Source organism: Macrobrachium nipponense, chromosome 16 (assembly GCF_015104395.2).
Source record: "Macrobrachium nipponense isolate FS-2020 chromosome 16, ASM1510439v2, whole genome shotgun sequence".
NCBI classification, from domain to species: domain Eukaryota; kingdom Metazoa; phylum Arthropoda; class Malacostraca; order Decapoda; family Palaemonidae; genus Macrobrachium; species Macrobrachium nipponense.
This window is the reverse complement of record NC_087209.1, coordinates 69,757,509-69,774,648: the sequence shown is the minus strand read 5'-3', so window position 1 is coordinate 69,774,648 and position 17,140 is coordinate 69,757,509. Positions and strand designations below refer to the sequence as shown.

The 17,140-nt window shown below is 35.5% G+C and overlaps 1 protein-coding gene across 1 annotated transcript; it reads left to right on the top strand.

The window, feature by feature from the left end:
• Window positions 1-793: 793 nt before the first annotated feature.
• Window positions 794-16,984, top strand: LOC135195804 (magnesium transporter NIPA2-like; the record flags this gene model as incomplete). Its single annotated transcript, XM_064222281.1, is given in 8 exon segments — window positions 794-962; window positions 3,332-3,457; window positions 6,000-6,122; window positions 8,790-8,932; window positions 9,258-9,366; window positions 11,745-11,908; window positions 14,807-14,908; window positions 16,800-16,984. Coding segments are annotated over 8 exon segments (1,067 nt in total), but the record flags the coding sequence as incomplete, so codon positions are not given.
• Between the last annotated feature and the right edge of the window lie 156 nt (window positions 16,985-17,140).

The following is a 17,140-nucleotide window of genomic DNA, read 5'->3' as shown; positions in this document are numbered from 1 at the left end:
CTTACCTTTCATATGGTTTGATATCTTGGGAATATCTTTGGATATCTACCCTTGAAAATTATCAGAGAATGTTGCTATTGCCACAGTAATGTATTATGTATACTGTATTAAGCAATATTAAACTGATGTATATTGTATAAATATTTTTCGTTAACTTTTTGTATTTTGTTTTATGGATGTACTTACTGAAAGTAACTAGTTTTGATATGCAAAATGTGAATGTTTCTAGTGCTTATTAATATACTTCATGCTTTATTGCATATTTCTTATATGTAGTTGATGTTATTGTATTGTTTCACATCACAGACACTCATGAGGCTGATGCGACAAGTTTTATTAGTTCTATTCATAGATTAGATAAACTGATGGAAAGGCAAGCGTCAAGATTATGATAAGATATGATAAGGCTCTGTTTAGCGTTCCTTGGAGTTTTTCATTGCATACCTCTGGTATACAGGACTTCAGATGGTTATTTTGTGTTGCATTGATAATGTATATCCTGTGCTCGATTAGGAAATCAAGTGTGGGATTTGTACTGCTAATTCAAAACAGAATTCATAAGTGTGTGGAGTCATTGTAAAAGATGCCTAATAATGAATATCCAGTATGTGTTGTAAATAGTGTACAAGTTTGAAAATTGTAAAAAAACTGGAATGTGTCATCTGAAAGTGAAAGCTCTCTTAATACTGTCAAAGAGTAATAGACTTTATGATGATGAAGAGAAACATGTGAGGCAAAATGCATTTCTGATTCAGGCTCAATTTAATAATTATTGCATGGTATAAAACTTCTCAGTTTTTGGCTTAGTCATTGGCTTTCCTGTGAAAAGGAAGGGAAATTTCCTAGGATGGGTGATTCAAGACACACACTACATTCTTGGAACCCACAGTACATAAAGAAGTTTCTAATGGCTGTTGTTGGAATATCTGTCATAATTTCACTCCTTAATTTTAGTGCCAAAGGTAAGTGAAAATGTAAAACACTTTAGATCTCTTGACTCGTTTTAATGTTTGTTGTGAATTTGTATTCCTTGATTACGTGGAGTTTGTATACTGTACTGTTTAATTTTCTACAGTGTTAAGTTATCTCTGTCCTGCAAATAAACCTTTAGATTTACTTTATGGCATAATATTCTTGAAGCACAGAATAACTGAGTGATGGTTTCATTTGTATTAGAACTGCAACTGCTCTAGAACAGTTATGATTTTATTGCAGGTGCAAACTTCTGTTTACTTCTAACTTCCTAAGTAGAATTTTATAAGTTGTTAGAATGATGTTCTTTTCTGACCCCAAAATGAAATAAGCCATAACTATTGATCTTCCTGAAATTGATAAACGCATCTCTGAAATACCCGGCACTGCACTTGGGTCAAAACAATATGTCGTTACAGATACTTGCAATGATTGCACATATCCAAGTAGAAGCACTGTGTCAGCCTAGTCATCTCCATTGATGACAGTCACACGAAGATTGTTAAACAGTCCTGTGATCTTCCTGTGTAGTACTAGTTTGTATAATTAGGCGGACAGGTAGTTTCAATGGTGACCATGTTCGTATTGATAACTTCAGAAATTGGTAGGCTGTAGTTCAATGTAGTGTACTTTATACTGTATTGTATAGTATAGAGATTTTCCAAACATGATTCCTTTCCTTCAAGTTATGCAGATGGATGCTAACTCATTCATAAATATTATTGATGAAGTCATACAGCTGTTCACAGGGTAGCTATTAAGTTAGTATTTATGACTGCCTTTAGATCAGCCTGTAGGATACATTGACAAATTATTCAGACATTCATTTCTGGAATTAGTGTCGAGCTCCTGGCCAACTAGATTTTGGCAGTTTTGACTCTACTGTTACTGAAACAGTAATTCTTTCTTTGCATTTGGTGTAGGGAGGTGCAAACAGTGGCAATTCTTGCCTTGGTCAATTGATATAGAAGTGGGCAATAATTTTGTCTCATTGATTTTGTCCCTAACTTTCTGATAATCAGAAACCCAACCAGTTCATAATTCACAAAGTATCTGCAGTTATGAAGTACTGGTAAGAAATTATTGTAGTACTTTTTGGTTGATAGATTTATGGAAGTCAGGTGTGATAAGCTGGCACTGGAACAGTTTGGTTATTCAGTACAGTGCTTGTTGGCTGACATGAATCTGGAGTAATATACAGGGTTGTAGAACAGTAAAGTATTGTATGTGGATTTATTTCCTACCTTTTGACTATCAATTGCCACTTTACCATTTGTTTCATGTTACTTTTGCTTGGTAATATAAGACTTGTGAATGAATTGCGCTGCCAGTCAGTGATCCTTGTCTCTTTTTTGGAAACAACTACATACTAAGATATTCAGACCACAACTCTGGTACAGTACAGACTTATTCACTGTGTTAGTAATGATATGCTGCTTGTTTCTTGGAATTCCAAGATGGTCTGAGCCTCAAGAATATCTCCAAGTGACTGTTTCTCCATGTCTGAGGAAACTATGAAGAGAGTTTTTCCTGAATGACAGCATTGCCTCCATTCCAACAAGCAACTGTTTAATATTAGATAAAATTAATTGAAAGGCTACTTGCTTTGCCTCTATCTCAAGCAACTATTCAATATATCAGATGAAATTAGTTGAAAGGTTACTTCATCCCAAGCAGGTGTTCAGTATATCAGATGAAATGAGTTGAAAGGCTACTAGCATTGCCTATTTCTTAAGCAAGTATTATTCAGTAGCCTATCAGATAAAATCAATTAAAAGGCTACGATCATTGTCTTCTTTCCTAAGCAGCTATTCAAGATAAGTAAAATAAGAAGTTCATTTGTTGTATAAGTACATACAAACTTAATATGTACTACCTGAAGACACCTTTGAGAAGAAAATCTTTATATTGATAGACATAATACTCTACACACTTGTGAGGAGCAGTCATGAACGGAGCAGTCATAAACATTTTAGTACTAAAAAGCCAAGTTCAAACATTTGTCATCAAAAGGCATTGGTTAACATTACTATTTACAAAACAGTTTGCAAATATTTCTCTGTAAATAAAAAAACTCTGAACATTTCTCAATAGGATCCATTACTGAATAGTTATTTAGAACATTTTTGCAGACATTTGTATTTGTGTAACTGGAAAGACATTATGCGATATGGTTGTAGATCAAACAAATGCCATAAAAAAATTTTTGTCCCAAGTTTTACTGGTTGTGCTAGCTGTCTTTGCTAGTACATACTATATTCTGTATAATGTATATTAACCATGTTTGGTTTGTGTATAGGACAGGATTTTTACCCGACTCATTTTTCTAGTGTTGAATCACTTCATTCTTATTTTTCAGGAAGAATAAATCAACCAAAACCAGCAAAGATGGTTACCATGCCAGCATCTGTTGAGGCACCAACGGAGTATGGACCTGACCTCTACATTGGTTTAGGTCTTTCTATATCTTCGTCAGTGTTTATAGGTATGCACGTTATCATGTTGAACCATTTACAGTCTCTTATTGGCATTACATAAGTAGGCAGTCCCTGCTTACTGGTAGCATTGGTTAACAGTGTTTCGTCACTTGCCTGTTGACATTGTTTATCAGATTTTTGGCACTGGTAAGCAGTTTATTGGTTTTGGTAAGCGGTTTATCAGCGTGGATAACTGGTTATTGGTGCCGTTAAGTGTTTTATCGCTGCTCACGCCATCATAAACACCATTTATTACCATAATTATTGTGATGTTCCGGTTATCAATGATATTTTGTTATTGTCGCTCGCCTGGGAACGGAACCCCCGTAGGTAACTGGGGACTTGCCTTATTCATGTAACACGTCAACTTCATAGACTTCTGTACTCATCATCTACAATAATTTGATTGCTGGCTGCAATTTTTGATGATCCATTTCTAGAAAAATCACTAAACTAAAATGTAATGTGTAATGTACAGGTTACTTTAGGTTAGGAACTGTGTGGCATTGATATTAGCTGTAAGATACCTCTGAAATATTCAATGTTAGACAATAATTTAGGTGTTCATCACTCTACTCTCATTACCTATTAGAAAGCCAGACCCCAAAAGTCTGATAAATAGAGGTGCTACTGAATTACGTGTATTTTTAGTACAGTTGTTTATGCTCGAAAGTAGACTTATCATGAATTTCATTCTCAGAGTATAAACATAGTGGATTACTCTTGGTAGATATTTAACTGCAAATAATTTTTGTTCATTAAGTACATACAATGTAAATTATGTATGACAGGAAATTTTCTACCGACATCGGACATAGTTTTCAAAGTGGAATTAATTATAAAGAATTGTGGAATTAATAATAAAGTCATACTGAAGGGACAGTTTCCAAAGTTGCTGAGCTAGAGACTTAGATCAGACTCTGCTCTCCTAGACTGGCAGATTATAGTTCTTTGAAGAACAGATGATGGAAATTGTGGTGTTGACTTTGCTTTTTATGACAGGTTGGTTTGGACCAGCAAATGGCTCTGATCACCCCAGATCATTATTGTCAACCACAGAGGTATTTTTAAATGCCATGAATTTCACTTGACTGATGGGAAGGAGTGAGAAAATGAACAACTGGACACAAGAAAAGACAATTTTGCATGAGGAGAACCTCAGTACAGAGGACTAGGATGTGTTCCAGCTCTCAAAAAGCCAGCTATCATGTATGCAACAGTGTGAAGTCCATTCATGATTTAAGTCAGTAGAATTCCTAAGCTGGTCCCTGTCATTAAGGGTATCAACATGGACATGATGCCAAAGAACGTCGTAAATTAGCCAGTCAAAGAGTGACTCAAGACTAATAAATCCTTAACAATTTCCCAATTTGGACCCAGTTTTAATGAAGTTCCTTTCTGTCGTGGATCCAGTCGAGACTTTGGTCACATGCTTGGTCAATTGAAACCTGGTCATCTCAGGAATTACACTTTGAAATGAACACCTTACCCACCCACAGGATATAATGTAGCGGGGATAATGGCAATGACTTTCCAGAATAAATAAAAAGAGGTTTTGACGAAGGAAAAACCTAGTTTTGGTAGTTGCTGTTGACTCCTCAAGGATTACCCTTTCCATGGTCTATCAAGAGCTCCATGGTGACCAGACTAATGTAAAAGAATTCTCTTAACTGGTCTTGTGGCCGGGTATTGTGTCGAAATGATAAACATTATAACAAGTGATAGAGTATAAATGGACTCAGGATAAGAGGGCACTGTCTGTTATCCTCAGCGACGCTAATACCTAGTTTACCTACGTCAAAACCGCGAGAAGAAGGTGTTTATGCGCATATGCACTGTCATATAGTTTACATATGACCAAATTCCGACCAAACTGCCATTCCTTTCTGTTGGTCAATGCAGGATGATCCCTTACGTATGCTGGTGAAATAAGCTGATTATGGCTTTTCACGCACAATACCGTGAATCATTGCTTCACAGTGTAAACTAAACAAATTTTAACCGAAACTGGTTTCTTGACTGACCAGAAAGGGAATGACAGCTTGGTCGGACTTTGGGTATATGTAAACAATATGACGGTGTGTATGCGCATAACCACTTCTTCTTCTTGCAGTTTTGACATAGTTATGGGTATTAGCATTCTCTGAGGACAATAGAAAGTGCTCTCTTATCTTGAGTCCATTACTGTATCATGTTATAATGTTAATTGTTACAACACAATACCCGGCCACAAGACCAGTTAAGAGAATTCTTTGCCAGTCTGGTCACCGTAGAACTCTGGATAGACCATGGAAAGGGTAATCCTTAAGGACAAGACAGCAACTACACTATCAAATGCAATTTTTTTTAAATTTTGGTGTTTTCATGATTTCTTAGGAAAAATAATGTTACTGTAGCTCCTTTACTAGTAGTACATCTTCAGATCAAGCTACTGACAAAAAACTTTTACATTTTAATCTAAAAAGATCTTAAGATTAACATTTGTACACCAAAATTGTGTTTTTTATGAATATAATATGTATTGTGATATTATTTTCATTTTTATTACAGGTAGTAGCTTTATCATAAAAAAGAAATCTCTCCTAGCCTTAGGGAAGGCAGGAGGAACTCGGGCAGGGGCAGGTGGTTATGGTTACCTCAGACATTGGCTGTGGTGGGCTGGCCTACTGTCAAGTAAGTTTTTGTAAATTTTTTTTAATTGACAATTTTAATAGGTTCCTAATGCTGTACAGTGTGTACAGGAGTAATAACCTCAGAGTTTTTAATATTTTTTAGTTGTATAGTGCTGTACTACTGTAGTTTTTTTCTGGAAGAAAGTTTAAGTTGTGAATATAGATACTGTAGTTCTTATTCATTTCAGGACAGGGATTACATTTAAATATTTTTGTCTACTGCAATTAGCATAATTGTCTAATCATAGTTTGCCATTATTTCTGCTCATGTTTTGGCCATTGACAAAGCCTGGCAACTGATCTGCCCTTTTTAAGTTTCAATACATATATATATTTTTATTTTTTTACACTTGTAACTTACCAAGTAATTACATGTAGCTGAAAGTTTCCCACCACGGCAGTCAAAATATTCCAAATTTTGTGGTGGCGCCACCATCGCTAGTGTAGATGAATAGGACCCGCCCATTTTTGTGAATGATGGGTACAAAACTGCAGAGAGAACCAATTTGTTTTCTGCCAGCTCTCGAGTAACATCAGTGGTTTTGACAGTCATCTTTCATCATTGTTTGGACATTTTCAGTACCTTTGGTGATGTACTTGATTATTTTGTGGTTGTTTACATGCAGTAAGTAACTAGGTCAGTTATGTCAGATACAAGCCCTTCGAGCATTAGATATTGTTCAGAAAGATGTAGAACTAGATTAACCAAGTTCTCATATGGTTCACACGCCAAATGCATTAAATGAATGTACGTTTGTGTGCATGGTGTTTTTATGTTGCATGGAACCAGTGGTTATTCAGCAATGGGACCAACGGCTTTATGTAAATTCCGAACTATGTCGAGAGTGAACTTCTATGACCAGAAATATACATCTCTGACCCCTCAATAGAATGCCCAAGAATCGAACTCGTGACCACCGAGGTGGCAGGCAAAGACCATAGCGATCGCGCCACAGAGGCGCTGCTTTAAGTGTAAGGGGCAGGATTGTTCTAAGGAATGAACATATTCTGAGTGTGTAGATTGGGACGATTCTAAGTGGAAAGTATCAGAATCTCATTTAGATAAACTATCTAGAGATAGGAAGAGAAAGGTTGCTCTCAGAGCCAAAAGTAGGGCTTCTGTAGAGAGTTTTCGTATAGTAATTGAGGAATTACCTACTCTTGCTCAACCTCCTGTCAATAGCCCCAATCGTTAGCCCTCCTACTTCTTTAACAGTGACTCCTATTTCGGGCTTCCATGATTCTAGACCCGACACCATTCCCCATAGGGGGGTAATGTCATCATTGGGTACCTTCTTTCATATTTTCTTTTTTCATCTTACTTTCCACCCTCTCCTGATACTTGATTCATAGTGCAACTGCCAGGTTTTCTTCTTGTTAACCTTTCAAACCTTTTCTGTCAATTTCCATTTCAGTGCTGACTGACCTCATAGGTCCCAGTGCTTGGCCTTTGGCCTATATTCTGTATTCAACTCAACTCAACCATTGTCAATCTTGATGTTAAATTTGAAAAGAAATTTGATTTTCTCACTAAGGCAATCATGGATTTAGGCATCTCTTTCAGGTCTATTGTGGAGAGCGCACCTATCAAAAGTGCAGTGCATTGTGAGTGTTGTGGTTTCTGGGGAGGTGGCTGTTCGGCACGCTAGTTCTCCTAGACGGTCAATGTCCGGCTCCCTCGCACAGGGGAGCAGATATACCAGAAGTCCAAGGGAGGCTTGCCCACAGACAGTTGCCCTCTTTGTCGAACCTGTCAATGGATCGCCATTGTAAAGGTGTCTCTTTCAGTGCTCACTGTCTGTCATCAGACTCTTTGGACTCTTCTCCAGACAAGAGACACAGTCATTGTAGATTCTCCAGACAAGAGACACCGTCATTGTAGATTCTCCAGACAAGAGACACAGTCATTGTAGATTCTCCAGACAAGAGACACCGTCATTGTAGATTGTCGACCTCCAGGCCTCCGAAGAGGCATGCTTCAATTGCTAACAGTTCTCCTTTCCCTGTTAAGAGATATAGGGAGGTTGGGGTTGATATGCAACCATGTCGCTGTTTTCAAGATGCAGATGCTCGTCATCTTTGTAATTGGGACACCCAGAGTCCTTCTCTGGTCAGGAGCCATCTTCACACTTGGTATTACCTGCCAATCGGCCGCCTGTTTCCAAGCGCCTGTCACATGCAGACATTGTGGTGTCTGCTACTGTTCATCGACAGACTTCTCTAGAGCGCTTGGCGCCATCTATTGGCTTTTCGGTGCCTACACCTGCCCTCTCGGCACCCACCTTGGACCGCACAGTGCCCAGGGTTAGAACAAGAGACAGCTTCTGCTTATTCGTCTCTGATGAAATTCTTTCTGGAGAATTATTCTGATCTCATCGTTCATGCGTCCCTATCAGCTCCTGCTTCTACGTTCTGTGTGTGAAAAGCTCCTTTAGACAAGCTCACTCAGATGGTTTTGTCTTTCTCTTCTAAGATGGTCTTGGGAGATGGACATGGTAGGCCAAACGAATTGTTTCTCTCTGCAGTTTTGTAATCATTGGTCCCACTCAAAATTTGGAATATTTTGACTACCGTGGTAGGAAGCTTTCAGCTACGTATCATTACATGGTAAGTATGTGTAAAAGCTAATTTTATTATAAAAATGTCATTTCTATGATATATTTTTCAGTGGGATTTGGTGAAGCCTTGAACTTCATTGCATACGCTTTTGCTCCAGCCACACTAGTAACCCCTCTGGGAGCATTGTCTGTCATAGTTACAGCACTTTTGTCGCAGTATTTCCTTGGTGAAGTTCTCAATGTTTTAGGAAAGGTAAGTGTGGGTTCTGTCTTTGGAAATTAAGTTTTTGGTTGATGTTCATTTTGGTAACACTGTTTTAATTATGATTAAGAATTTTCTAATTTTGTTCTGGTATTCTTTTTGGCACTTCAAATTATAATTTGTTTTATGATCAGTGATTTGTTTTCTCCTGGAGTTGTAGAAATTTTATTCTGTTCAGTCATTTTATGTATATATACTACTTGCACATCCTTCAGGAGATTGAAGATGGCTTCATGTTTTATGCTATAGAGAATTTATAAGACTTACCCTGTTTTCATTTTAGCTATTTTCTACAAACGTATCTTCATTTTTACAGATTGGCTGTTCACTCTGTCTTCTTGGTGCTACCATGGTAGTTATTCATGCTCCCCATGAGGTTGAAGTTACTAGTATGGAAGATCTTGCAGCCAAACTTGTTGATCCAGGTGAGGGAGTATAATGGATCATTACAATGATTTTTAATTTGTTCTTAGTTTTATAGTCTTTATGAACCATAATAAGCTGGCTTCTACAGAGAAATTAATTCTCTTAATTCATAAAATATGGCATTGTGTGAATTGCCATGTAAAAGAAACTCGACTTGTTATTGTTCAATATTATATATGTAAGAAAATTTGAATTTGCATATTGCAACACGCTAAGTGTTCAACCAGAACTTGAATAATAGAGGTTTAACCCTTCATCTGACTTCAAATAGGCAAGAATCAAACTTGAGAGGATTAATTTTCTTAGCTAAAAGTGAGTTGTTAATGTTCCTAAGAAGGTTGTGTCATAGTTTTACAGCAAAGGAGGTAAAAACTTTTAGTGCTCAGCAATGATATCATAGCAGTTCCCTCAACAAATATGAATGTTGATGCACTAGACAGTTGATTAGACAAAATTTAGGGTAATAACGATCATCCCTGTTAAATAGATTTCATGAAAGATAGCCGTGCAGGAAGTTTTCTGATGAAGATCAAAATTATGAGTAACAGCATGAACACCACTATTGGGAACAATTTTTTTGAGAGAATAAAGATCCTTGGATGCCGTTGATGTTCAGACAAGAAGTTATTACGTATGGCCGAGAAACAGGCTTTGAAAATGAATAACATTAAGCAGTGTCATTTTATGGAGTAAGTGGTGTGAGTCATTGACAGTATACTACTACATATGCCCTAGCGGGAGATAAGAGAATGAAGAATAGATTTTGTTAAAATCAGGAAATCGTTAACAAAATACCAGGGCATGATACACTCATGATACAGTACTAACCTAATTGCAAAATTTGGGCACATAGATTGCATGACCAGTGAGACTGACTTTGTTTGAAAACATGCATGATTATGACAAGGGGAACTATATCTCCACACACAAAAGTATGAAACTCACATGGTAATGGAATAGTCAAGTAGATTGTGTGCTTAAAAAATTTAGTCTTTTACTTCACATAATATTTTTAGTCCTTATTATGATTCATTGCTGCCCTTATCATGGTACTAATAAATAAGAGTACTGCCCAAGTTGTTTAGGAGCTAACAGCAACCGTGATGGCAATCAAATAATTGATAGGAAGGAAGAAAAGTCAAATTTGATTATGGTTACTTCAATAATAAGGATGAAAAAGGGGAAATAAATTGAACTAAGAAGAAACTGGAGATATTAAATTACCCATTCAAGAAGCCATATTGGTGACAGTTGTCTTAGTTCAAAGAAAAGGAAGGGAATATTGGTATAGACATCAAATGAAGAGATGAACAAAGAAAATAAAACAAAAATAATGAAAATACAGTTACGTAGAAGGAAATATTAGGAAAAGAAACAAGGGCATTGAAAATATAAGGTGTAAGTACCAAGCAATAAGTAAGTCAAAGTCCAGGCATCTTCTCCACTTCAGAACCCTTCCACACCTAAGGGCTTACCTAGGCAAGGGCGTGTGCTGACACAAAGCTGGCTTAATCTAAACCAGTGGTTCCCAGCCTGTTTCACTTCATTCCTCCCTTCAAGAACTACACTACTAAAGAAAAGCCGTCACCAGCAGCTGTATCCTCACAGGAAATTTGAATTTACTTGCAAAAAAAGTTCAGTCAACCTTTGCATATGCGTGTATCATAAGACATCAGTGGGAAGGCTAAGGTTGTTTATTTACACTCAGTTGATGAATCCATGGTTGTGTCACTGACAAAGCACATCTCATGGGGTCCACATCCAGTCGGTTCCAGTTCTTATTCTTAATTTGTAGAAGGGTGGAGAAACCAGACTCACATAAATAGGTAGTTGAAAATAGCAAGAGTAGTTGAAGCGCAATTACACTAACTTTTGGATATGACTGATGCATTGAACACCAAAATACATTCTTCATAGAGATCTTTGGCCGCAGAATCATTTTTGAGACCAAGGAACTCATCGTGGACATCTCTCCTACTAGGTCAGTCTGCGATGGCCCCCCTAAATTCTTGCCATGGCCCCCAGGTTGGGAATCCATGATCTAAACCAACCAACCAACTTAGGAGTAGGACCACTACTAGAGTCCAAGAGGGAATTATCAAGATCCAGGAAGTCGTTAGAGTAGAGAAAGATTACTAAAGATTAAAATGACAGATTTTTTTGGTTTCATTATTAAAAATTGTACTGTGTTATTTCTTCACTTGCCAGACTTAGGTTGAGAATGGGATGCGACTTCATGTTGTACTAGTAATGTAGAATACCAGCTAGTTATTGGTAATGTGAGCTGTAGGATTTTTTTTTTTAATTTTTAATGTTACATAGTAAGTGTGTTCACCTAAAGTATCCAGTTTTTATTAATATGTATGTTGCTTTTCAGTATTTATGGTTTATGTAGCAGTTGTGGTGGCAATCTCACTCGTCCTCATAATCCACTTTGGACCTCGACATGGTCATCGTAATGTTGTCGTTTATATTGCTATCTGTTCCCTCATCGGAGGTTTCTCAGTGTTGGGGTGCAAAGCCATAGGATTGGCAGCTAAGGTAAATTTAAAGATGACCTAGTAAATAGGTGAAACGTTGCCTCTGACTTGATCATTTTAATTTAGGTTTCATTTAACCCTTCAACGCCGATTGGACGTATTAAACATCGATATAAATTGTCTGTTGGGTGCCAATTGGACGTATGGTACGTCGATATAAAAAAGTTTTTTTAAAAATTCACGGAAAAATAGTTATAGGCCTACTAGCCGAAAACTTTTGAATCACGCGCCTTGGGGGATGCTAGGAGCTCACGGATCAAGGCATTGTTTTGTTTACAATCGTTACCCAGGCGCGCAAGCGCGAATTTCTTTCTTCTCGCACTAAAAAGCATCAGCGACACATCTCAGAAATGATTTCGTCACTTTGACATAATTTTTGCACCATTTTATATTAGCTGTTACATGGAGTATTATATATGAAAATGTGTGCAATTTCATGTAGAATACAACAAAAAACAACTCATGGTTGTAGCTTTTATTAGTTTCGAAATATTTTCATATAAATAACGATAAGTGCCAAAATTTCAACCTTCGGTCAACTTTGACTCTACCGAAATGGTCGAAAAACGCAAGTGTAAGCTAAAACTCTTATATTCAAGTAATATTCAATCATTTACCTTCGTTTTGCAACAAATTGGAAGTCTCTAGCACAATATTTTGATTTATGGTGAATTTATGAAAAAAACTTTTTCCTTACGTCTGCGCCGTAACTCTTCCAATAAAATCATAAATTTTTTTGTCCGATTGTCATAATGTTTGCACCATTTTAAATTAGCCGTTACATAAAGTTTTATATATGGAAATGTGTGCAATTTCATGTAGAATACAACTAAAAACAACCCATGGTTGTAGCTTTTATCAGTTTTGAAAAATTTTCATATAAATTACAATAAGTTCCAAAATATCAACCTTGGTCAACTTTGAGTTGACCGAAATGGTCGAAAAACGCAATTGTAAGCTAAAACTCTTACATTCTAGTAATATTCAATCATTTACCTTTATTTTGCAACAAATTGGAAGTCTCTAACACAATATTTCGATTTATGATGAATTTATGAAAAAAAAAAAATTACGTCCGCGCGGTAACTCTTCCCCCAAAAAATCATAAATTTTTTCATCCGATTGTCGTAATGTTTGCACCATTTTAAATTAGCTGTTACACAAAGTTTTATATATGGAAATGGGTGCAATTTCATGTAGAATACAAATAAAAGCAACCCATGGTTGTAGCTTTTATCAGTTTTGAAATATTTTCATATAAATAACAATAAGTGCCAAAATTTCAACCTTCGGTCAACTTTGGCTCGACCGGAATGGTAAAAAAACGCAATGTAAGCTAAAACTATTACATTCTAGTAATATGCAATCATTAATTTTATTTTGCAACAAATTGGAAGTCTCTAGCACAATATTTTGATTTATGGTGAATTTATGAAATAAACTTTTTCCTTACTTCCGCTCGGTAACTTCTGAAAAAATCATAAATTTTTTTGTCCGATTGTTGTAATGTTTGCACCATTTTAAATTAGCCGTTACATAAAGTTTTATATATGAAAATGTGCGCAATTTCATGTAGAATACAACTAAAAACAACCTATGGTTGTAGCTTTTATCAGTTTTGAAATATTTTCATATAAATAACGATAAATAGAAAACATTTGTCCTTTGGTCAACTTTAACTCGACCGAAATGGTCAAAAACTGCAATTGTAAGCTACAGCACTTTCAGTCTAGTAATATTCAATCAATTACCTTCATTTTGCAACAAACGGAAAGTCTCTAGCACAATATTTCGATTTATGGTGAATTTTTGAAAACTGCTTTTTTTTTACGTCCACGTGTTACCAATTCATGCATCATTTTGCGATAATATTTTCTCTGTGTTGCCTTGATCGTTTTACAATATGTTATATACCAAAATGATCGCAATTTAGTGTACAATACAACGAAAAAAATTAACTCATCAGCTTTAACCGTTTTACTCACAGCACGATTTGTATACAATTATATATGAATTTTTTTTGTGCTGTCATATATATCCTAATATTTATATATGATAATTATATTTTTTTTCATTTCTGATGGTTGCATACTAAACTTCAGGCAATGACACAAAAAGGAGCCAAAAATCAACTCATAATCTTGAAAACTAAGCGTGCTGTGATTTTTTTAAAAAAACATTTTTTCCGCTTCGGCGCTCACTTGTAAACGCTGCCAGCATACGCGAGACGTTTTTTAAAATACTGCTTCGGCGTTTAAGGGTTAACAAGTATCATAACCAAGGTATGCTCTTTTGGTTGGGTAATTGTATTAGGGCATATGAAGAAGGTGAGTGCCCTTTATGATCACTGCCGTATGACTTATACGTACTATTCACATTCAGTTGCATATGTGACGTCTGTGAAGTGAAGTTTAATGGTATATGGTGTATTAATAGTGACCTTATGAACCAGTTCCCACCTGTGGATAATGCAGTAACACTAGCATTAAAACACAAACTGTACTGTTTGAATGGCCAAGTTTCAGTCAACAACAGATCCCTTGTAATTTATTAGAATCTTTAACATTTTCTGTCTATCCAAGTAGAAAGTTGTAATTTGTTATTAATTAAGATATACCATAATTCATTTTATTTTATTCTATCCAATTAGAAAGTTATAATTTATTAGTATTAGTAAGATATAATTAATTTTATGCTATTCAATAAGAATAAACACCTTTGGGCGTACCACGTCAGTGAACAATTTTAGCATTGTGGTCTGATTAGATTCTTTCATAACGTAACATACTGTATCTCATTACAGTGAACTGTATTTAATTACCCAACAAATTTGAATACAGTGAATTGTATGCTATCATTATTGTTCTTCCATTCATAATGCTTTTTTTTCTACTTCCAGGAAACAATTAATGGGACCAATGAATTCACTAACTGGATCACATGGTTCTCTTTGATGAGTCTCGTTGTTTGTGTTTGTACTCAGATGAATTACTTGAACAAGGTGAATAGAAGTATAACAGTTTCTATGTTAGTTGCTGTTATTTTATAGCCTACTAACTTTTGATGTATTCCAGAGGAGGTGGGGAAACTATCTGTAGGTCCAAGCTCATTGCTTTCTGTCTTTTCTTCTATTGCCTTTGAAGTCTTTCCACTTGGCTTTTCAACTTTGACTTTGTTTTTGCTCCAACTTTTACTCCTCAATGACATATCCTTTTGAACCATAATTATTGTTAATAATATTATTAGAATAAAACTATGGCATCCTACTTCTCAACTTAACGACTTGCCATTCAACGAAATATGCTAGATGCAGTAACATGTTGAAAGCCTGCCAATTATTATATTATTATTATGGAATAAATGGTGTTTTTTGGATTAAGGTAAGGTTAAAGAAACTGGACAGTTAACCCTTTAACGCCGATTGGACGTATTAAACGTCTATATAAATTGTCTGTTGGGTGCTGATTGGACGTATGGTACGTCGATATAAAAATTTTTTTTTTTAAATTTGTGGAAAAATAGTTATAGGCCTACTAAGCGAAAACTTTTGAATCACACACCTTGGGGGATGCTGGGAGCTCACGGATCAAGGCATTGTTTTGTTTACAATCATTACCCAGGCGCGCAAGCGCGAATTTCTTTCTTCTTACACTAAAAAGCATCAGCGACACATCTCAGAAATTAGTTCATCACTTTGACATCATTTTTGCACCATTTTATATTAGCCGTTACATAAAGTTTTATATATGAAAATGTGCGCAATTTCATGTAGAATACAAAAAAAAACAACTCATGGTTGTAGCTTTAATCAGTTTTGAAGTATTTTCATATAAATAACGATGTGTCAAAATTTCAAAGTTTGGTCAACATTAACTCTACCGAAATGGCCGAAAAACGCAGTTGTAAGCTAAAACTCTTATATTCTAGTAATATTCAATCATTTACCTTAATTTTGCAGTCAATTGGAAGTCTCTAGCACAATATTTCGATTTATGGTGAATTTATGAAAAAAAAACTTTTTCCTTACGTCCTCGCGGTAACTCTTCCGAAAAAATCATAAATTTTTTCATCCGATTGTCGTAATGTTTGCACCATTTTAAATTAGCCGTTACATAAAGTTTTATATATGTGCGCAATTTCATGTAGAATACAACTAAAAACAACCCATGGTTGTAGCTTTTATCAGTTTTGAAATATTTTGATATAAATAGTAACGATAAGTGTCAAAATATCAGCCTTTGGTCAACTTTGACTCGACCGAAATGGTAAAAAAACGCAGTTTTAAGCTAAAACTATTACATTCTAGTAATATTCAATAGTTTACCTTTATTTTGCAACAAATTGGAAGTCTAGCACAATATTTCGATTTATGGTGAATTTATAAAAAAAAAAAAAAAAACATTTTCCTTACATCTGCGCAGCGAAAAAAAATCAAATTTTTTTGTCCGATTGTTGTAATGTTTGCACCATTTTAAATTAGCCGTTACATAAATTTTATATATGAAAATGTGCGCAATTTCATGTAGAATACAACAAAAAACAACCCATAGTTGTAGCTTTTATCAGTTTTGAAATATTTTCATATAAATAACGATAAGTGCCAAAATTTCAACCTTCGGTCAACTTTGACTCGACCGAAATGGTAAAAAAATGCAATTGTAAGCTAAAACTATTACATTCTAGTATGTAAGCTAAAACTATTACATTCTAGTAATATTCAATCATTTACCTTTATTTTGCAACAAATTGGAAGTCTCTTAACACAATATTTTGATTTATGGTGAATTTATGAAATAAACTTTTTCCTTACGTCCGCGCGGTAACTCTTCCGAAAAAATCATAAATTTTATTATATTTATTATATTTTATTATATTTTTTTTCCACATGACAGGCCTTAGACATCTTTAATACATCCATTGTCACTCCCATCTACTACGTTTTCTTCACTGCCTGTGTAATCATCTCGTCAGCTGTCCTCTTCAAGGAATGGAAAGGACTCCCTGCAAAAGATGTGATAGGAGTCATCTCAGGCTTCCTTACAGTTGTTATCGGAATCTTCATTCTTCATGCTTTCAAGTATGATTGGTCTTTTTTTTTTTGTGTCTAAATAACTTTAACTGTTCTGTTCACTTTGTTAGGTTGCACAGCTGAGTATTCTTTTATCCACAAAACCGAGTTCCCTCTGAATGTAATGGATATTTCACTTTACAAGTTCCTGTCAATATTTTAATC